Source organism: Neofelis nebulosa, chromosome X (genome assembly GCF_028018385.1).
Source record: "Neofelis nebulosa isolate mNeoNeb1 chromosome X, mNeoNeb1.pri, whole genome shotgun sequence".
NCBI lineage: Eukaryota > Metazoa > Chordata > Mammalia > Carnivora > Felidae > Neofelis > Neofelis nebulosa.
This window is the reverse complement of record NC_080800.1, coordinates 127,977,232-128,000,977: the sequence shown is the minus strand read 5'-3', so window position 1 is coordinate 128,000,977 and position 23,746 is coordinate 127,977,232. Positions and strand designations below refer to the sequence as shown.

The following is a 23,746-nucleotide window of genomic DNA, read 5'->3' as shown; positions in this document are numbered from 1 at the left end:
TTGGTCACAATGTTCCTAGGAGTGAAGTAGATAGGAAGATGTAATATTTAGCTAGTATTACCATAATGAAATGCCATGGACTGAAGGACTTAAACAACAATGTTTTTTTTCTCACAATTCTGGAGCCTAGAAGGTCAGTATCAAGATATCAGCAGAGTTGCTCTCTCCTTGGCTTGAAGATGGCTGCCATCTCACTGTATTCACAGATGGACTTTTTTCTGTCTGTTCATCTTTAGTGTCTCTGGCTCTTCTTATAGGGTCACTGATAAAATTGGATTAGGGCTTCACCCTATGATTTCATTTGACCTTAATTACTTCACTAAAGGCCCTGTCTTGAAATAGTCACTTTGGGGGTTAGGGCTTCAACACATGAATTTTGAGGAAACACACTTCAGTCCATAATAGCAGCCCACTAAATTCTTACTTGATCTGTATAAACAGAAGAGTTTTAGATGTAGTGAACAAAAATCTAACTTGAATCACAAAACCTGAAAGTCAGTGACCCCAGCCAAATCCCAAACTTGAGCAAGTTTACAGACCCAGAAATCCTTGGATGGAGGGGAAGCAGCATTCCCTTGAGGAAGGACCTTGATACACTGCCCAAAATGTCTACTCTTAATCTTTCCCTAAACCTTCCCCAAAGGGACCTACAGATTTTTATCAGTATGATTTTGAACTGGAAAAAAAGAAATAATCAGACCTTTGGGGGGACTACTGGACCCTGGCTCTGAACTCATTAATTCCAAGATACCCAAATTATCATTATGGTCCACAAATCAGAGTAGGGGCTTTTGGAAGTCAGGTGATCAATGGAGTGTTAGCTCCAGCCCATCTCTCAGTGGGTCCACTGGGTCCCTGAACCCATTCTGTGGTTATCTCCCCACAGTTCTGGAAGACACAGTTAGAATAAACATACTCAGCAACTGGCAGACCCCACATTCATTCCCTGACCTGTGGACTATTCTGTTCAGGGCTATTTTGTCAGGCAAGGCCAAGTGGAAGCCACTTGAACTGCCTCTACCTAGAAAAATAGTAAACCAAAAGCAATACTACATGCCTAGGAGTATTTCAGAGAATAGTGGCACCATCAAGACTAGAAAGATGCAGAAGTGGTGATTCTCTCTATATCCCTATTGAATTTGCCTATCTGGCCTATGAAGAAGACGGATGAATCTTGGAGAATGACTGTGAATTAGCATAAGCTTAACGAGGTGGTGACTTCAATTGCAGCTGCTGTGCCAGATGTGGTCTCAGTGCTTGAGCAAATTTACATCTCTACCACTACCTGGCTTACAGCTGCTGAAAGGCAAATGCCTTTTTCTCCACCCCTGTCCATAAGGCAGTTTGCTTTCAGCTGTCAAGAGCAACAACACACCTTCACCATCCTACTTCAGGGATATATCAACTCTCCACCACTGTGTCATCATTGAGCTTTCGGGGATCTTGATTATCTTTTCCTTCCATGAGATGTCACACTACTCCATTATGTTAATGACATTATGCTCATTGGACCCAATGAGCAAGAAGTAGCAACCACTCCACACTTATTGGTAAGACATCTATATGTCGGGGGGTGGGAAATGAGTCCAACTAAAATTCAGGGGCCTCCTTCCTTAGTGAAATTTTTAGGGGCCTAGTGGTGTGTGGCATGTCAGGATATCATTTCTAAGGTGAAAAATAAGTTATTGCATATGGACCCTCCTATGCCCCCAAAAGAAGCCCAACACCTAGTGGGCCTCTTTGGATTTTGCATTTTGGAGGCAACATATTCCTCATTTAGGTGGTTATTATGGACCATTTCCAAGTGATCTGAAAAGGTGCTAATTTTGACTGGGGCCCAGAACAAGAGTAGATCTACAACAGGTTCAGACTCTTAGGCAAGCTTCTCTACCACTCAAGCCTTATGATCCACTAGATCCAATGGTGCTTGAAATATCAGTGTCAGATAAGGATGCTTGTTTGGAGCCTTTGACAGGCCCCTATAGATGAATCACAGCACAGGCCCTTAGGACTTCAGACCAAAGCCCTGCCATCCTTTGCAGATGACTACTTTCCTTTTGAGAAATGATTTTTTGGTTTGTTACTGAGCCTTGGTAGAGACTGAATGCCTAACCGTGGGCCACCAAATTGCCATGTATTTGAACTGCCCATCACGAACTGGGTGTTCTTTGACACACCAAGCTTTTCTTTTTAATAAAGTTGGGTGCACACAATGGCACTCCATCCTCAAATGGAAGTGATATGTATGAGATTGAGCCTAAGCTGGCTAAAGGCACAAATACATTATGTGAAGAAGTGGCTCAAACACCCATGGTCTCCACACCTGCTACATTGCTCCTCTCTCCCAGCCTGCACCTATGACCTCATGAGAAGCTCCCTATGATCAGTGAACAGAGGAAGAGAAGACTTGAGCCTGGTTTACAGATGGTACTTCATGACATGCAGGTGCCACCCACAGATGGGCAGGCGTGGCACAACAGCCCCTCTTTGGGACACCCCTGAAGTACAGTGGTGGAGGGAAATCCTCCCAGTGGGCATAACTTAAAGCAGTGCACCTGGTTGTTCACTTTCCTTGGAAGGAGAAATGGCCAGATATGTGTTTACATATTGACTCATGGGCAGTACCCAATGAATGGTTTGGCTGGATGGTCAGGGAACCTCTAAGGGGAACAATTAGAAAGTTGGTAACAAGAAGCTCTGATTAATTGGTATATGGATAGACCTCTCTAAATGGAAAATAATGTGATGATATCTGTGTCCCATGTGAATGCTCACCAAAGGGTGACCACAGCAGAGAAGGATTTTCATATTCAAGTGGATAAGATGAACTGTTCTGTGAACACCAGCCTGCCTCTTTCCCCAGCCACACCCGCCAGTGCACCATGGGCTCATTAATAAAGTAGCCATTGTGGCGGGGATGGAGATCATGCATGGACTCAGCAACATGGACTTCCATTTATCCAGACCAGAGTGGTTACAGCCTAATCCGTCATCAGTAAAGACCGATCTTGAGTCTTTAAAAAAAACAATTGTATTTCTACATACTAGTATGACCATTCCAAAAGTGAAATTAAGAAAATATTTTTAGCAAAAATAAACTATTGGGACTTCATCAAAATAAGAAACTTCTGCACAGTGAAGGAAACAATCAACAAACCTAAAAGGCAACTGATGGAATGGGAGAATGTATTTGCAAATGACATATCTGATAAAGGGTTAGTATCTAAAATATATACAGAACTTATACAACTCAACACCCAAAAAATAAATAATCCAGTGAAGAAATAGGCAGAAGAGATAAACAGACACTTTTCCAAAGAAGACATCCAGATCCAACAGACACATGAAAAGATGCTCCACATCACTCATCATCAGGGAAATACAAATCAAAACCACACTGATATACCACTTCACACCTGTCATATGGCTAAAATTAACAACTCATAAAAAATGGATGTTGCTGACGATGTGGAGAAAGGGGAACCCTCTTACACTGTTGGTGGGAATGCAAACTGGTGCAGCCACTCTGGAAAACAGTGTGGAGTTTCCTCAAAAATTTAAATCAGAACTGCCCTACGACCCAGCAATTACACTACTAAGTATTTACCCAGAGGATACAAAAATACGAATTTGAAGGCATACATGCACCCCGATGTTTATAACACTATTATCAACAGTAACCAAACTCTGGATACAGCCCAATTGTTCACTGACTAATGAATGGATAAAGATGTGGGATATATATATACAACGGAATATTACTCAGCTATAAAAAAGAACGAAATCTTGTTGTTTGCAATGATATGGATGGAGCTAAAGAGTATTATACTAGGCGAAGTAATTCAGTGAGGGAAGGACAAATGCCATATAATTTCATTCATATGTGGAATTTAAGTAACAAATGATCACAGGGTAAGGGAAGACAGAGGAAAACCAAGAAACAGACTCTTACCTATATAGAACAAACTGATGGTTGACAGAGGGGAGGTGGTCAGGGGGATGGGGTGGATGGGGGATGGGGGTCGAGTGCACTTGTTTTGATGAGCACTGGGTGTCATATGGAAGTGTTGAATCACTATATTGTACACCAGAATCTAGTGTTACACTGTATGTTATCTAACTGGAATTTAAATAAAAACTTTAAAAAAAAAAGAGTCTCTTTTTGTGTTTGTTTTGTTTTGTCTTGAATATTCCACATACAAGTGAAATTATATGGTCCTTGTTTTTCTCTATCTGGCTTATTTCACTTAACCCCATACCCTTTAGATCCATCCATGTTGTGACAGTACAAAAAATTTTTTTTAACGTTTTATTTATTTTTGAGAGAGAGAGAGAGAGAATGCAAGCGGGGAAAGGGCAGAGAGAGAGGGGGACAGAGGATCTGAAGCAGACTCTGTACTGACAGCAGAGGTCCCAATGTGGGGCTGAAACTCACAAACCGTGAGATCTTCACCTGAGCTGAAGTCGGACACTCAACCGACTGAGCCACCCAGGTGCCCCAGGACAAAAAATTTTAAAGACACTCTGGGCAGCAGCAAAAAAAAAAGAAAGTTCATCTTTTTCACAACTTATTAAGGATTGTACAGAGTTCATTGGACTGTCGTATGTTGTTGCTGTGGTGATGATAAGAGTGGTGGTTTTCCCATGAGGGCTGACGGTCAAGGAATGATTTGAATCTTTTAAGATAAAAAGTTTTTAATTTTTTAATGTTTATTTATTTTTGAGAGAGAGATAGAGTGCAAGCAGGTTAGGGGCAGATACAGAGGGAGATAGAGAATCTGAAGCAGGCTCCAGGCTCTGAGCTGTCAGCACAGAAGCCCAACGTGGGGCTCAAACCCATGAACCACAAGATCATGACCTGAGCCAAAGCTGGACGCTCAACTGACTGAGCCACCCAGGTGCCCCTAAAATAAAAAGTGTTTTAAATGGATAAGTAAGTAAGTCACGGAGATGAAAAGCCCAGCATAGAGAATATCACCAATAATATTACAATAACATTGTGTGTTGACAGATGGTGCCTGCATTTATCTTGGTAAGTACCAAGTAATGTATAGGATTGCAGAATCAATATGTTGTACATTTGAAACTAACATAACACTGTATATCAGTTCTATTTCAATGATAATAATTTTTTAATAAATGAATTTACAAAACTATGTTGCTGGCTTGAAATTTGGAGTAGCAGTGGGGGCAAAGAGAAGTGGATAGGTTTAAAAATATTCAGGAAGCAGAAGTGAGATTTTGTATTGATTCTATATTGGGAATCGGGAAGAGAGAGGATGCCTCCGACTTAGCATGCTTAAAGTGGAATTGCTGTTCGCCTCCGAACTTACTGTCTTCCTTCACTGCTAATCTCAGTGAGTGGATCAGCATGCTGGCACAGACTAAGCATTCATTGATTGTCTTTGGAGTGAAAGAATAAATGAATAGAGTAGAAATACGGCCAAACAAAGTTCATTCACCAGTGCCTGCCAAACAGCCAGTCCTAAACTCACCCTCAAGGTCGGCTCAGCAGAGGTCTATCACAGTTTCCCTCTCACTTTATCAACCGTTTGGAAAATCGCCATATCTCAGGTCCAGAAGAACACCCACCTTCACATCAGACACTCCTTGCCTAGAACCTGTAGGTGTGGCACAGACCGGGTTTTGCCAGGAGCCTCTTCTGTAATTTCTTTACAGAAAGAGGCCAATGGCACAGCGTACAACCCTTAGGAGCACAGGGGACGTTTGGTGTTGTAGAAACAGGGTCACAATGGCACCCAACTGGTGGATCTGTGTTCACCTTGGCTTGGATCAGAGACTCTTCCCACCAAACGGGTTTCTTAATCCAGCCTCTCCCCCCAGACCCTCGGGCTGGCAGGCAAAAAATACAACTGCCAGAAACACCACAGACATCAAGTGATCAGCTTGGATATTTTATTGCTTCTCCCAGCCAGGGCTGACAAGCAGAGATACAGAACTACTTGTGGTTCCTGGTACAGAGACCAAAACCAGGAAGTGATCTGTCCCAGTGCAGATTTCCCAGAAATAAGAATGAGATGGGGTATGTGGACGATGCGCCTCAGACTCAACCAACCCAGTGAATGTTCCCTAGTTACAGAAGAGAAGTGAAAGCGATAATCCAGAAGGGAAATCTGGCTGTGTGAGAAGAATTTGGGGTGGAGACATTTGATGAAGTACACTTTTTTTAACCCCCTTTTAGACGATATCATTAGATAAACATCCTTTTCAATGATACAACCCAAGCCATTTCTGGCCCTTTTCCTGGAAAAGCTTTTTGCTGCTGTCAGTTTACAGGAACAGCAATAAGAGTCCATTTTCTGGGCATGAAGCCCAGGACTCAAAGGGAGGCTCTAGAGAACATCTGGTCCACTTGATATATAGAAGCCAGCACTGCATGTGTGTATTTGTGTGTATGTGTTTTTCCTATGCTGACTCATGGCATTGAAGCCTTTCTGGAAACACCCCCACTTTTGTAGCCAGCCAGTTTATACACACCCCTTCAGCTCCTCCTTGTTTCAAATGTTAAGTCAAGAGGAAGAAGGAAAATAAATTCAAGAGCTGCTCTCAAGCATCTAGAATTCTCTGCACCCCACCTCTTCAGAAGAGAGACTGGCCCCAGCTCTGACTCAGTCTACTACAAACTGGACTCTCCTCTTAAAGCACCAACTTTATCTCAGCCTTTGGACAAAACTGGAAGAAAAGAGTCCACAAGTACTTTGGACTCTGCAGGAAGCAGGGGGCTGACAACTGGCAGTAAAAACAGAAAGATGGCAGACCCTGAAATCGAGCTTTTCGTGAAGGTAAGTTTTCTAGCTATAATAATGGCATATGGAATGTATTATTTCTTGACACTGGGCCTCACATTCTAAAAAGGGGTCGATATTTGGGCTAGACATAAATATTTTTTGAATTATATTCCTCCTCTGAGTCCTAGATGTATGCCTGGTTGCTCTTAGATGACAATAGGAAAATATGTTATCTGAAAAAGACAAGGAGACGTTGCAGAAAGAGCACTAGACTAGTTGGTAGTCAGAACAACTAAATCATATTCTTGGTGGCACCCTACATAACTTTGGACAAACCTCTCACTCCCTCTGGACCTTTATTTCTACATATGCACAATGAGGAAGCCTGACAAAGTGATCCTTAAGGGCTTTCTAGCTCTTGCAATCTGTGTTTTATGAGATAGGTTTTGGAACCTTGAATGGGGGAAGGAGAGAACCAAGACTGGACTGAGAGCCCCAATCCCACACATAGCCCAGATAGAGTTTTCTAAAACTCTCCCACAATAGATGAAGATCACAGTGGAGTCACATGGACGCAATGGGAGGAAACAGCCAGGAGTCTGTGTGCCTGTTACATGAGGAGAAGACATTTTAGAACGCTGTTTCCTCTTTATGGGATGCTTTGGGTTTTTTTTTTTTTCATGCTTCAACTTTTCAGAAAAGTACTTTGGAAAACCCCTAAGGCAGGAGAAGGGAACACGTGTTTTGAAATTAACTCATCAAGAAAAATAAATAATTTTGTAGACGTTATTGTAGCAATTACAGTTTCCAAAAACTTTGCTTATATTAACTATTTTTTCTCTATATTTTCATTGACTTTTAGAAGTATCCAAGATGATAATAATAACAAACTCTCATATCATGCCTGGTCCTTTTCTAAGCACTTTACATATATTATACATATTTACATATATTTCCTCATTTAGTCCTAACAACTTACATTAGTAGTACTACTTGCAATAGTAGCACCAGTTGTCTTCATTTCTAGGTAAGTAAGCTAAAGCAATAAAGTTTTTAAAATTTTTTTGTTTTATGTTTGAGAGAGAGACAGAGAGACAGAGAGCAAGTAGGGGAGGGGCAGAGAGACAGAGACAGAATCCGAAGCAGGCTGCAGGCTGTGAGCTGTCCGCACAGAGCCCGACGCGGGGCTCGAACCCAGAAGCCGTGAGATCATGACCTGAGCCGAAGTCAGATGCTTAACCGACTGAGCCACGCAGGCGACCCAGGCAATAAAGTTTAAGTAACTTGCCTCTAAAACCGTATCTCTACTGATGGCTTACAAAGACATAAAATAAAGTAAGTTTACCAAATGTTAGTTTAAACATGTTAGCCAAAGTAATACTTTAACAATTATTTAAAAAATATTTACCTCGTCACATATATGCACAAAGGACATAATCAACCTGCTTTTTCAAAATTATACGAGACCGACCCTTGAATTCCTGCATAGCAAAGTAATCCAAATAAGTGCTGTACTATGTAACAAAGAGCCACTTCTCTTATCTCTGGATTTTAGCAAAACATGTGACTGCTCAGACATGATATAAATAAGCCTTAATTTCCTAACTGGCTTTTCACATCTACCAGTTTCAAACCAGAGGTAATGTCTCTTCATAGGGTAACTAAAATGTTCCCTTAGTCTAAACTATTCATTCAATCCAATCGAACCCCTCTAACTAGTTGTTAGCATTGATGTGTTCATCTTCATAGACTTCCTCATATTTGGCTAGTAATCTGGACAGGAGAAGTTAGTGAATCACACATTGGATGAACAAAGGTTGAATTAAGTAATAACTTTCGAGTTAAAATAACTAATCATTTTTAAGTACTTACTATATGGCAGGCACTGTGTTAAGTAGTTTATTATTAACCCTACCTTATGGGTAAAGAAAGTAAAGCAAAGAGTATCTAAGTGACTTTGTCCAAGGTCACATAGCTAATGAATGGCAAGGTTAGGATTCTAATTATTTAAAATAGCTATGTGTAATCTTATTCAATTGTTTTCAACTCGGCAAACTTTTTAGTAAATTTTCCGTAATTTCATCAGATGGAATCCTTTAGATGTAAGCTTACTTAATTACATTGCTACAAATTATAGATTTTCTGAAAGAAACTTGAGTATCATCTGGTCCGGGTTTTTGTTTTGCTTTGCTGTAAGATGTGTTCCACGGATCTCTAGAAGTTTCATAAAAGATATGGAGATGGGGCATAATGATTTAGAGGCATGAAAAATATTAATAAGTTTAAAAAGCACTCTTTATCAACAATATCTCATTTAGAGCTCATGTGGTTTCTTTCTAAAGATCAAAGGAATCTGTCATTTCCCCAGCTACCTCTGATTGTGGCTTAAAAACCCTTAAAAACTCTCTGGAGAGGTCTCTGAGCAGCAGTATACCAGGCACATACCGCAACCCTACCCTAACCCTAGAAAGAGGACTCCAGAACACATGATAGGAAAAACCAAGAAGGAGCCTAGTTATCCTGGAAATGACTCCAAACAATTAAGAATTGGTAGTATTTCTGAAAATGGGTGGGAAGGTAGGATAAAAACAGAAAAATCAATTGAATATCTATTTAAAGAGTATTTAGAGTCTCAAATCCCTGCCTTGCCACAGCTCCATAGATGGTTGTCATGTTTAGTCTCTTACCAGCAGAAGTCTGTGGTTTTATTCTCAGGAGAGGACTCTGAACTGCAAAATAACATGCACATATTCTAAACCCTAAGCACTAAACCCTGACTTTAACCCTAATCCTAACACTAATGCTGACCCAACACTAACCCTAACCCTAACCCCTAACCACAAGTCCTAACCCTCTGGAGAGGTCTGTGAACCGCAAAACACAAGGCACATACCCTAACCATAACACGAAACCTACCCCAAGAGAAGACTGGGGTTTGGTTCTCTGGTGAGTTCTTGAACTGCAAAATTCCAGGCACAAACCCTGACCTTAACTCTAATCCTAACCCTTGATCTGAGAAAGCAGACTCCTGAACACACAATAAGAAAACTGAGAAACAGTGGAGTTATCCTGGAAATGACCCCCAAACATTTAAAAATTGGTAGTGTTTCTGAATATGGGTGAGAGATGAAAGAGATGAAAACAGAAAAATCTATTGAATATCTATTTAAAGAGTTTTTAGAGCCCCAAATCCCTTCCTTGCCTCAGCTCATAGATGGTTGTCATGTTTATTCTCACCCCAGCAGAAGTCTGAGGTTTTATTCTCAGGAGAGGTCTCTGAACTGCAGGATGCCAGGCACATACCCTAACCCTAACAGGAAGAAAAAATGTTTTATCTATGTGAAAGAGATAAAAAAGACTATACTTTTCTCTGAATTATCGAACCATTTTCAAACTCTTAGAACTATCATAAAGACTATCATAAAAACTGATTAATTTTTAAAATCCAACAAAACCATTAGATGGGAGAAAACAGTGTTTAAGAATTTGGGTTCTGGAGTAGACAGCCCTGGACTTGCTACATGAGAAGAGTATATACACATCAGCTCTTGTCTGGCTGAGTGTACTTGAGCAAATTAGCTTCTCTGAGCCTCAATTTACTCATCTGTAAAACAAGAGTAATAACAGAACCTATATCATGGGATCATCTTCGTGGTGAGTATTAAATAAAACAAATCTGTAAAAGACAGTAGTTGTTGACATAGTAAACATTCAACAAATGTCAGATATTGTAGCTATTATTCTTTTTCATGTTTAGAAACTTAGATCATAAACACAAGAAGAAAAAGTTGTTTTTGTGGATGACCATATCCTGTCCTTGCCAGCTAAATATACTTAAGAGGTGGTAACTCATCATTCAGGCTAAGGAATTTACATCCTAAAATTTTCTGTGATGGTACTTTAAATCTGCATATTATAAACATGGGGAAAAAACTTCAGTTTTCCTGTAAAACTTGACTGCATTTCCCCCACATCTCAGTGTTTTGCCTTTCCTTTTGCCAAAGGTGATCCACCCTTCCTGCTGTATCTATTATCAGACTCCATTCTTCTTCCTGCCTCCCACCCATAATCATGCTTGTACTCACTAGTCCCAGTTCTGATTGGATCCTTAGTTTGACTTCCATTACAAAAGAAACACAGCTGCCAACATTGGTTGCCTCTTCCCATAGCTCTTCACTCCCAGACATCACAAAAGAATAACAATAAGCATCATTTCCTCTGTTGCACCCATTTCTCAGGAAAGGAAAATTTGCCAAAAAATTAGGATTATGCCCAGGGTTTCTGGGACCTTAATATTGTTAGAAATGACAGATCAGAGCAGCTGTAAAATGAGGGACCCTTTATTTTCTTCTACAGACTGAGGCAAAAGCGGATAGTAAGCATCAAATAAATATTGAATAAATGAATGATGTAATAGCCATGGCAAATGAAAGAACTAAACTTATTTGGAGATATTTGTAGGTGAAACTAACAAGAATTGGTGTTGAATTCAATTTGGAAGTGAAGTAGAAGGATGATTTTCAATTTTCTAATTTGGGCAACTGAGTAGATAATGTCTTATCTGCTATGGCTGCCATAATAAAATATCATACATTGGGTGGCTTAAACAACAGATGTTTATCTTCTCACACTTATACAGGCTGGATACTCAAGATCAAAGTGCCAGCATGGTCATGTTCTGGTGAGAACTCTCCCTGGCTTATAGATGATTGCTTTCTCAGTGTCCTTGCATGGTGGGCAGAGAAAAATAGGAAGACAGGAGAGAGAGAAAGCTTTCTGGTCTCTTCTTATAAGGGCCTTAATCCCATGAGGACCCCATCCTCATGACCTCATATAATCCTAATTACCTCCCAAAAGCCTTTCTACCAAATACTAGGGTTAGAGTTTCAAAATATGATTCGGGAATGGATACAATTCAGCCCATAGCAGATGGCAATGTCATTTACAGGATTGGGAGCCCTAAAGAAAGAGCAGGTCAGGGAGTGGAGTAAAGACAAAGGGAGGAATTCAGGTTGGGACATGTTGAGATTGAGGTATCTAAAACCTGGATTTCCCATGATGACACTGCATCAGCTATAGCTCTCTCAAGAAGTGGCTAGGTTTTTTTTATTTTTTTTTAATGTTTCCTTATTTTTTTATTTTAATGTTTATTTATTTCTGAGAGAGAGACAGAGTGTGAGTGGGCAAGGGGCAGAGAGAGAGGGAGACACAGAATCCAAACCAGGCTCCAGGCTCTGAGCTGTCGGTGCAGAGCCCAACGTGGGGCTTGAACCCGTGAACTGCGAGATCATGACCTGAGCCAGAGTCAAACACCAAACCGACTGAGCCACCCAGGCACCCCAGAATGTTTCTTTATTTTTGAGACAGAAAGAGACAGACAGAGTGTGAGCAGGGCGGGGAGCAGAGAGAGGGAGACACAGAATCCGAAGCAGGCTCCAGGCTCTGAGCTGCCAGCACAGAGCCCAATGTGGGGCTTGAACCCATGAGCCATGAGATCATGACCTGAGCCGAAGTCGTACGCTTAACCGACTGAGCCACCTAGGCGCCCCCAAAAGTGGCTACCTTTTCTTCCTCATTTGTCTTGCCACTGAGCCTGGAAATCAGGTAGGTATCTTTTAAGTATCATTGCTTCTCATTCCTGTTTCCAGACCATTCTGCCTCCCCCATCCAGAGAAATACCAGTCATAAAATCAGACTAAACCACCCCTTCTTGTGATAGTAGTCTTCCAAACACCAGGTCACTCTCCCTTATTTCTTGAGGATTTTTAGCTTCTGGACCACTGCCATTCTCTCCAACACTATTCCTATCATAATTCTTGGTGATTTGAATATCTACGCAGATGACCCTTCCAATACTCTGGCCTCTCTGATCCTTGACTTCTCCTCCAGCAATCTTGTTCTTCCCTTTCCATAGCCATATTCTAACTTTTGTCACTGCAACTTCTGCAATGACTGCATAATGTCATTTATTTGAGGGTATTTTTTCCTACTTTTTGAAATTTTCTATTTTAACACACTTTGAGTTATAATTTACATAAAATAAGATGCACCCACTTTAAGTACACGATCCAATGAGTTTTGACAAAAGTATACACACATGCAACTACTACTCCAATCAAAATATAGAATATTTCTATCACTTCAGAAAATTCCTCTGTGTCAGTCAATCTTCCCCACTGTATCCCACTACCACACTGCCAAGAAATCACCAATCTGCCTTCTGTCTAGATAGATTGGTTTGTATTTCCTAGGATTTTCTATAGATTGAATTGTACACTATGTACTCTTTTATTGTCTGGCTTCTTTCACTCAGCATAATTGTTTTGGGATTTCCCCATATTGTCATGTGCTTCAATATCTCATCCCTTTTTATTGCTGAACTATTCCATTGTATAGATGTAGCATATTTATCTGTCTACCTACTGAAAGATATTTGGGCTGTTTCCAGTTTTTTTAGCTGTGATTAATAAAGTTGCTATAAACATTCATGTACAAGTCTTTCTATGGACATATGCTTTCACTTCTTTTGTGTAAATACCTATGATTAGAATTAATGGATCATATGGTACGTACATTTTTAACTTTGACAAGCTCTTTATAAACCACTTGCACCATTTTACACTCCTAACAAGAGTGTATCCATTCCAGTTGTTCCACATTCCTATGCCTTTCAAATTTCAGCTATTCCCGTGTGTGTGCAGTGGCATCTTGTTGTGGTTTTCATTTTCATTTCCCTGTTAACGAGTGATGTTGAGCATCTTTTCATGTCTTTATTTACCATATGTATCTCTTTCATAGAGTGTTTAAATCGCTTGCCCATTTTTAAGATGGACAGTTATTGAGTTGTAAGAGTTTTTTATTCATATATTTTATTAACATTTTTCATTTTCTTAACAGTTCTTTTGAAAAACAGATTTTGTTTTCATGTAGCTCAATTTATTGAATTTGTCTTTTCTCTCCCTCACTCTCTGAATCCCAGCTATATTGACCCTCTTTTGGTTCCTTATAATGCCATGCTCAAGCATATTGCAAGGCCTTTGGATATACTATTTGCTGTTTAGAATGGCTCCTACATGCCTATTCTCACACTTAACTCTTAATTATTCTTTGAACTCAGTTCAAATGCCAGTTCCTCAGAAAGACTTTCCCTGCCAGACCCCATATAGATTATTTCTCTGTTACACACTCTCATAACATGCACATCCTTCCTTCAAATAATTTATATCAGTTTAAAACTAAGAGTTAATTGGGGTACCTGGGTAGCTTAGTCGGTTAAGTGTGTGAATTCGGCTCAGGTCATAATCAAGAGTTCGTGAGTTTGGTTCCAACATCAGGCTCTGTGCTTACAGCTCAGAGCCTGGAACCTGCTTAGGATTCTGTGTCTCCCTGTCTCTCCCCCTCCAACGCTCACACTCTGTCTGTGTCTCTCAAAAATGAATAAACGTTAAAAAAAAATTTAAAAACTAAGAGTTAATTTGGGGGTTATTTTTATTATTTTTATTTTTTTACATTTATTTACTTTTGAGAGACAGAGCACAAGTGAGGGAGGGGCAGAGAGAGAAGGAGACACAGAATCCGAAGCAGGTTCTAGGCTCCTAGCTGTCAGCACAGAGCCCGACGTGGGGCTCAAACCCACAAACCGTGAGATCATGACCTGAGCTGAAGTCGGACGCTCAACCGACTGGCCACCCAGGCACCCCAGGGCTATAGATATATAGATATATAAATATATAGATATATAGATATGGGCTGTTATATATATATGGACTATGTTAAATATTTACTGGGAGACTGAATGGATAAGTGAAGAATGGAGGGGCCACAGATAAACTCAAGTTTACATAAAATTTCAAAGCAGAAAAATGTGTTGTTTTCAGTGAACAAAAGATGGCTTTTCATTTTTTTCACCATTATTTTTCTTACTATTGAAGTATAGTTGACATAAAATGTTATATTAGTTTCAGGTAAATAACATGTTGATTCGACAATTCTATACTCAGTGTTCATCGTGGTAGGTGTAGTCAACATCTGTCATCAAACAACATTATTACAATATGATTGACTATATTTCCTATGGTGGGCTTTACATCTCCATGGCTTATTTATTTTATAACTGGAAGTTTATACCTCTTAATTTCCTTTGTCTACTTTGCCCACTTCCACTCACCTCCCCTTTGGCAACCAGCAGTTTGTTCTTTATATCTAGAGATCGGGCTTGTTTGGGGGGGTTGTTTGTCTGCTTGCTTGCTTGTTTTGTGTTTTAGATTCTACATATAAGTGAAATCATATGGTTCTTGTCTTACTCTGCCTGACTTATTACACTTAGCATAATGCCCTCTGGGTCCATATATGTTATCACAAATGGCAAGATCTCATTCTTTTTAATGCCCAAGTAATAGTCCTTTCATCTATTACTAAACACTTGGGTTGCTTCCGTATTTTAGCTATTATAAATAGTGCTGCAATAAACACAGGGTGCATATATATTTTCTTTTTCTTTGGGTAAGTACCCAATACTGGAATTACTGGATCATATGGTATTTCTATTTCTAATTTTTTGAGGAACCTCCATGCTGTTTTCCACAGTGCTTGGACCAATTTACATTCCCACCAAAGGTACACAAGTGTTCCCTTTTCTCCAACACTTGCTATTTCTTATCTTTTTGACACTAGCCATTCTGATTTCTATGAGGTGATATCTCATTGTGGGTTTGATTTACATTTCCCTAATGATTGGTGATATTGAGCATCTTTTCATTTCTCTGTTGGCTATCTGTATGTCTTCTTTGGAGAAATGTTTATTCAGGTCTTCATTTTTAATTAGATTATTTTTTATTTTTTGGTGTATAAGTTCTTTTTTTTAGTGTTTATTTATTTTTGAGAGAGAGAGAGACAGAGTGCAAGTGGGGGAGGGACAGAGAGAGATGGAGGCAGAATCCAAAGTAAGCTCCAGGATCGGAGCTGTCAACACAGAGCCCAACGTGGGGACTCAAATTCATGAACCATGAGATCAAGACCTGAGCTGAAGTCAGATGCTTAACCGAAGGGGCCACCCAGGCGCCCCAGCAGTTCTTAACATATTTGGGATATTACCCCCCCCAATCAGATGTATTATTTGAAAATATATTCTCTCATTCAGGAGGTTGCCTTTTTGTTTTGTTAAAAGTTTCTTTTGCCGTGCAAAAGCTTTTCATTTTGGTGTAGTCCCAATAGCTTATTTTTGCTTGTTTACCTTGCCTCAGGAGACATAGCCATAAATATGTTGCTAAAGCTGATGTCCAAGAGATTGCTGCCTATGTTTTCCTTTAGGAATTTTATGGTTTCAGATCCTACATTTGGGACTTTAATCCATTTTGAATTCATTTTTGTGTGTGGTGTAAAAAAAAAGCCAGTGGTCCAATTTCATTCTTATACATGTAGCTGTCGAGTTTTCCCAGTACCATTTATTGAAAAGACTGTCTTATCCCCATTGATTATTATTGCCTCCTTTGTCATAGGTTAATTAACCATATAATCATGGATTTATTTCTGGGCTATCTTGTTCCATTGATCTATGTGTCTATTCTTGTGCCAGTACCATACTGTTTTGGTTATTATAGCTTTGTAGTATAGTTTGAAATCAGTGAGCATGATACCTGTGGCTTTGTTCTTTCTCAAGATTACTTTGGCTATTCAGGGTCTTTTGTGATTCTATATGAATTTTTACAACTATTTGTTCCAGTTCTGCAAAAAATGCCATCAGCATTTGATAGAGATTGCATTGAATCTGTAGATGGCTTTGTGTACTATGGACATTTTAACAAAATTTAACTATATTAATTCTACCAATCTATGAGCACAATATATCTTTCTATTTGTGTCTTTAATTTCTTTCATCAGTGTCTTATAGATTTCAGAGTATAGGTCATTCACCTCCTTAGTAAAATTTATTCCTAGGTATTTTATTCTTGTTAATGTAATTGTAAATGGGATTGTTTTCTTAATTTCTCTTTCTGCTACTACATTATTGGTGTTTAGAAATGCAACAGATTTCTGTATATTAATTTTGTATCCTGGGTCTTTACTGAATTCATTTATTAGTTCTAATAGTGTGTGTGTGTGTGTGTGTGTGTAGTCTTTAGAGTTTTCTACATAGAGTATTATGTCATCTGCAAATAGTGACATTTTTACTTCTTTATCAATTTGGATGCCTTTTATTTCTTTTTGTTGTCTGATTACTGCAGCTAGGACTTCCAGTATTATGTTGAATAAAAGTGGTGAGACTGGACATCCTTGTCTTATTCCTGATCTTAGAGGAAAAGCTTTCAATTTTTCACCACTGAATATGATGTTAGCTGTGGAGTGTTCATATATTTCATTATTATGTTGAGATATGTTCCCTCCAAATCAATTTTATTGAGAGTTTTTATCATGGATGGATGTTGTATTTTGTCAAACGGTTTTTCTGCATCTATTGAGATAGTCATATGGTTTTAATCCTTTTTTTTTCTTTTTTGGTTAATATCCTGTATCACATTGATTGATTTTTGAATTTTAAACCATCCTAGCATCTTTGGAATAAATTCAACATGATCTTGGTGAAGTATAATTTTAATGTATTGTTAAATGCTATTTGCTAACATTTTGTTGAGGATTTTTGCATCTATGTTTATCAGGGATATTGACCTGTAGTTTTCTGTTTCTATAGTGTCTTTGTGTGGTTTTGGCATCAGGGTAATGCTGGGCAAAAGATGGATCTTTAAATGGATGGTGTTAAAACAACTATTAACTGGGGCGCCTGGGTGACTCGGTTAAGCGACCGTCTTTGGCTCAGGTCATGATCTCAGTTTGTGAATTTGAGCCCCACGTCGGGCTCTGTGCTGACAGCTCGGATCCTGGAGCCTGCTTCAGATTCTGTGTCTTCCCCTCTCTCTACCCCTCCCCTGCTCATGCTCTGTGTCTCTCAATAATAAATAAATGTTAAAAAAAATTTTTTTTAACTATTATCTATTTGTAAAAAAACAAATTGAATACATAGGCTAAAGTCCCAATATAACTCTGCCAAAATAAATTCCAAATCGATGAAACAAATGCCAAAAATGAAACCATGAAGGTACTAAAAGAAAACATAAGAAAACATCTTTATAATAAAACAAAATAAGAAAGGTGGGATATTCTTTGTAATCTTTATGTATATAATAGTCATGTAAGCAGATCAGAAAAACTAGACTGCATAGAGGAAAAAAGTAATAGATTTTATGTAAAATCTAAATTTCACATAGGCCATGTTTTAAAATACATGTAATATGTATCAAAAAGTGTTAATATCTTCAGTATGTAAATAAATTTTTCAAATCAATAAGGAAAATGTCATCACTTTAATAGAAAAAAAATGTAAGATTGTCGTGAACAAACAAACACTTCACAAAATAAGGCAATCAAATGGGCAATAAACATATGGAAAATGCCTCTCAGGAAGGAAATTTGGCAGGATCTATTAAAACGGAAAAAGCACTTAGTCTTTTTTCAACATTCTCATTTTAAATATTAATTCTAAAGATATAATCTCAGCAGTGGAACAAATTATATGCCCCAAAATATTTGCTGCTGAAATATTTAGGATAGCAAAAATTTTGGAATATCTGAAATGCCCATCAACAGGAAATGGTTATATTATATATATTCTGGTAATATATAAAACAAACTATTATTATTATGTACTAATCAGACTTGTCATTTTAAATACAATACACTTATTTGATTCATTATCTCCATCTGCCCGCAGATAATAGAATCCATGAGATTAAGGTTATCTCTAGCAACTGGTTCATTTCCCAGTAGGCACTCAATACATACTGAGCAAATGAATGAATGAGGCCTTCCTTTATCTTAACAGGCTGGAAGTGATGGGGAGAGTATTGGAAACTGTCCCTTTTGCCAACGCCTTTTTATGATCCTCTGGCTTAAAGGAGTTAAATTCAATGTAACTACTGTTGACATGACCAGGTAAGAGAAATCAGGACATGTTTCATTCTGGAGAGTGAAATTGGTAGACACCAATATAATGTTTGTGTTTGTATAATGTGTACTATATCTAAAGGCTTAACTCTACCTATTTTCAATAATTATAGAAAGCCTGAAGAGCTGAAAGACTTAGCCCCAGGCACCAATCCTCCCTTCCTGGTGTATAACAAGGAGTTGAAAACAGACTTCATTAAAATTGAGGAGTTTCTAGAGCAGACACTGGCTCCTCCAAGGTACAGCATTCTACAGGATATTATTGTTGTTGAGAAAATCTATTGTATTGCCCTATTTATTGCAGATTGAGAATTCTTCTAGACATCTTTTTTTCACTGTTGGCCTCTCTTTTGCTATTTTTCTAGCAAAGTTTTCAAAGATCCCCTTGATTACTCTATATATGACTACACAACTTTACTACAGAATTACATATTTAATATATGTAAAGGTATTAAAACTTTCTAAGTTGTAATCAGTCTATAAGGAAAGGGCAAAAGATAGATTTAGAAACCTTGGGAAGGCAGGGAATTTCAGCCATAATGAAGTTTGGGGGAATTTATACTGATAGAAATTCGACTTGTTTTATTGTAGAGCCCTCACAAGATCTTCAGTTTTATTTATTTTTTTTTTAATTTTATTTTTTAATATATGAAATTTGGGAGGGAGGGCAGGGTGGGTGAAGATCTTCAGTTTTGAAACAGCTTTTGATTCGGTCTGATCTCTAAGCTCTGCAGGTTGAGAATATTATGTCTACTAAGCATAAACTTCCCCCCTTCAACTTTAAATACACAAAGATATTAGATTTAACATTTCAACGTACTTTTATATTCCTTATGCTATCTGTGCCTTTTATTCGCATGACTTATTCATTCCATAACTGGAAGTCTATATCTTCCATTTCTCTTCACCCATTTTCACACATCCTCCACCCCTTTAACCTCTGGCAACCAGTGGTTTATGCTATGTATTTATGGGTCTGTTTCTGGAGGCATCACAATTATAGACTTCAAGTTATATTACAAAGCTGTAGTGATCAAGACAGTATGGTAGTGGCACAAAAACAGACACATAGATCAATAGAACAGAATAGAAAACCCAGAAATGAACCCACAACCGTATGGTCAATTAATCTTTCTCAAAGCAGAAAAGAATATCCAATGGGAAAAAGATAGTGTCTTCAACAAATGGTGTTAGGAAAACTGGACAGCAACAAGCAAAAGAATGAAATTGGACCCTTTTCTTACACTGTACACAAAAGTAAATTCAAAGTGGATTAAGGAAGGCACTTGTGATGAGCACTGGGTATTATAAGTAAGTGATGAATCACTAAATTTCTACACCTGAAATCAATTTTACTATATATTTTAACTAACTAGAATTTAAATAAAAACTTGAAATAAAAAAGAAATAGACAGTAGTGATGGTTGCACAACACAGTGAATGTAATTAATGTCACTGAATTGTAAACATAAAAAATGCTTAAAATGGCAGATTTTATATATTTTTTCCACAATAAAATTTTTTTTTAAAAAATGCGTTGAAGACCTAAATGTGAGACAGGAAACTATCAAAATCCTAGAGGAGAACACAGGCAGCAACTTCTCTGATATTGGCCATAGCAACTTCTTACTTGATATGTCTCCTGAGACAAGGAAAACAAAGCAAAAATAAGCTGTTGGGAGTTAATCAAAATATAAAACTTCTGCACAGTGAAGGAAGCAATCAACAAAACTAAAAGGCAACCTGTGGGATGGGAGAAGATATTTGCAAATGACATATCTGATAAAGGATTAGTATCCTAAATATATAAAGAACTTATAAAACTGAACACCCAAAAACAAAATAATCCAGTTTAAAAAGGGCAGAAGAAGGGCACCTGGATGGCTCAGTCGGTTAGGCATCTCTTAGTTTTGCCTCAGGTCATGATCTTGGAGCTTCATGGGTTCAAGCCTCGCATTAGGCTCTGTACTGGCAGTGCAGAGCCTGTTTGGGATTCTCTCTCTTTCCCTCTTTCTCTGTCCTTCCCCCACTTGCACTGTCTCTGTCTCTCTCAAAATAAATAAATAAACTTTTTTAATGGGCAGAATATGTGAATTAATATTTTTCCAAAGAAGACATCCACATGGCCAACAGACACATGAAAAGATGCTCAACATCACTCATCATCAGGGAAATGCAAATCAAGACTACAATGAGATATCACCTCACACCTGTCAGAGTGGCTAAAATCAACAACACAAGAAACAACAAGTGTTGTTGAGGATATGCAGAAAAAGGAGCTCTCTTGTACTGTTTGTGGGAATGTAAACTAGTGCAGTTTGTGGAAAACAGTATGGAGGTTCCTCAAAAAAACTAAAAATAGAACTACCCTATGACCCAGTAACTGTACTACTGGGTATTTATGCAAAGAACACAAAAATACTGGTGTGCCTGGGCAGCTCAGTAGGTTAAGCATTCAGCTCTTGATTTTGGCTCAGGTCATGATCTCACAGTTCATGAAATCAAGCCCCTAGTTGGGCTCTGTGCTGATGACACAGAGCCTGCTTGATATTCTCTCTCTCTCTCTCTCTCTCTCTCTCTCTTCCTGTGTGTGTGTGTGTGCCCTTCTCCAGCTCACACACGGTTTCTCTCTGTCTCAAAAGAAATAAATAAACATTTTTAAAAAGAATACAAAAGTACTAATTCAAAGGGATACATGCACCCCAATGTTTATAGCAGCATTATCTACAATACCAACATTATGGAAATAGCCCAAGTTTCCATGGATTTATGAATGGATTAAGAAGATGTGTGAGGCGCCTGGGTGGCTCAGTCAGTTGAGCATCCAACTCTTGATTTCGGCTCAGATCATGATCCCAAGGTTATGGAATGGAGACCCATGTTGGGCTCCATGTTGAGCATGGAGCCTGCTTAAGATTCTCTCTCTCTCTCTCTCTCTCTCTCTCTCTCTCTCTCTCTGTCTCCCTCTGCCCCTCTCCCCTGCTCGCTCTCTCTCCCTCTCTCTCTAAAATAAAAAAGAAGATGTGGTATATATATGGTGTATGGAATATTACTCAGCCAAGAAAGAGGATTTAAGATGGCAGAGTAGTAAAGGGACCCTGGGCTTGTCTTGTCCCTTGAACACAGCTAGATCAATGGCAAATCATTTTGCACACCTAAGAAATCAATCTGAGGATTAAGAGAACAATCTGCATAATTTGAGGGAGAGAACGTGGCAGGTTTCTTTTAACAAACAAATCAAAGCATACCTAGTTAAAGGTCCAAACACTCCCCATTTAAAGCAAGGAGGAACTCTGCAGAGGACTGACAGACAATTTACAGCAGCAGAGGCCACATAGCATATACCAGAAACACTTCCTGAAGTGCCAGGCCCTGGACATTGTATAAACCCTTCTTACTATAGCATTACTCTCAAGAACATGAAACATAACAAGCTTTCATACACACAAAAGACAGAAACCTAGATAAAATTACAAGATAGATTAATTCTCCCCCCAAAAAAGATCAAGAAGCAACCACAGTCAAGGATTTACTCAAAATAGATATAAATAATATATCTGAACAAGAATTTAGAAAAACAGTCATAAGAATAGTAGATGGGCTTGAAAAAAATCATAGAATATACCAGAGAAACCCTTGATGCAGAGAAAAAAAGACCTAAAAATTAGGCCAAAATAAAAAAAAAAATGCTATGAGATGTAAAACTGAGCGGATGTAATCACAACAAGGATGGAAGAAGTAAATGAATGAATAGGTTATACAGAATATAAAATTATGGAAAATGATGAGGCTGAAAAGGAGAGAGAAAGAAAACTATTGGATCACAAATATAGACTTAGGGAATTCAGCGATTGTATACAGTGCAATACTATCCATATCATAGGAGTTCCAGAAGAAGAAGAAGGGGGAAAGGGGACACAATATTTTATATCTGAGAACCCCTAATCTGGGGGGAGGGAAACAGGCATTCAAGTCCAAGAAGCACAGAGAACTCCCCTCAAAATCAACAAAAACAGGTCAACACCAAGACATATCATAGTGAAACCTTCAAAATACAAAAACAAAGAGATAATTCTGAAAGCAGCTAGAGACAAAATGTCATTAACCTACAAAAGTAGACATATAAGGTTAGAAGCAGATGTGTCCACAGGCCTTCTGGCAGGCCAGAAGGGAGTGGCAAGATATATTCAATGTACTAAACAGGAAAAATATGCAGGCAAGAATACCTTATCCAGCAAGTCTGCCATTCAGAATAGAAGGAGAGGTACAGAGTTTCCAAGACAAGCAAAAACTAAAGGAGTTCATGAACACTAAACAAGCTCTGCAAGAATTATTAAAAGGAACACTTCAAGCAGGAAAGAGAGACCAAAAGCAACAAAGACTAGAAAAGAACAGAGACAATCTACATGAGTAGCGACTTTCAGGTAATACAATGACACTAAATTCATATCTATCAATAATTACTGTAAGTGTAAATGGACTAAGTGCTCTAATCAAAAGACATAGGGTCAGAATGGATAAAATAAAAAAGACCCATTGATATGCTGCTTACAAGCGACTCATTTTAGCCCCAAACTCACTTCCAGATTGAAAAAACAATTGAAGATAAATTGAAGAATAATGTATCATATTAATAGACATCAAAAGAAAGCTGGAGTAGCCATACTTACATCAGAAAAACTAGATTTAAACCAAAAACTGTTATAAGAGATGAAGAAAGGCACTATATCATAATAAAGGAGTCTATACAACAAGATCTAACAACTGTAAATTTTATGCCTCCAACTTGGAACAGCCAAATATATAAATCAATTAATAACAAACCTAAAGAAACTCACTGATGATAATACAATAATACAGGACTTTAACACCCCACTTATATCAATGGACATATCACCTAAGCAGAAGATCAACAAGGAAACAATGGCTTTGAATGATACACTGGACCAGATGGAATATTACTCAGCCATAAAAAAGAATGAAATCTTGCTATTTGCAAC

At 38.4% G+C, this 23,746-nt stretch overlaps 1 protein-coding gene across 4 annotated transcripts in view; it reads left to right on the top strand.

Moving 5' to 3' along the window:
- Positions 1-6,306: 6,306 nt before the first annotated feature.
- Positions 6,307-23,746, top strand: part of CLIC2 (chloride intracellular channel 2) — a 28,936-nt gene continuing 11,496 nt past the window's right edge. The window contains exons 1-3 of one of the 4 annotated variants that reach the window (XM_058713488.1): positions 6,321-6,803; positions 18,625-18,734; positions 18,860-18,985. In XM_058713488.1, the coding sequence (XP_058569471.1) occupies positions 6,771-6,803; positions 18,625-18,734; positions 18,860-18,985 (269 nt within the window). In that variant the 5' untranslated portion in view covers positions 6,321-6,770. Of the gene's footprint in view, positions 6,804-18,624; positions 18,735-18,859; positions 18,986-23,746 lie in introns of all 4 variants that reach the window. The other 3 variants (XR_009257096.1, XM_058713489.1, XM_058713490.1) reach the window with 3 other exon arrangements.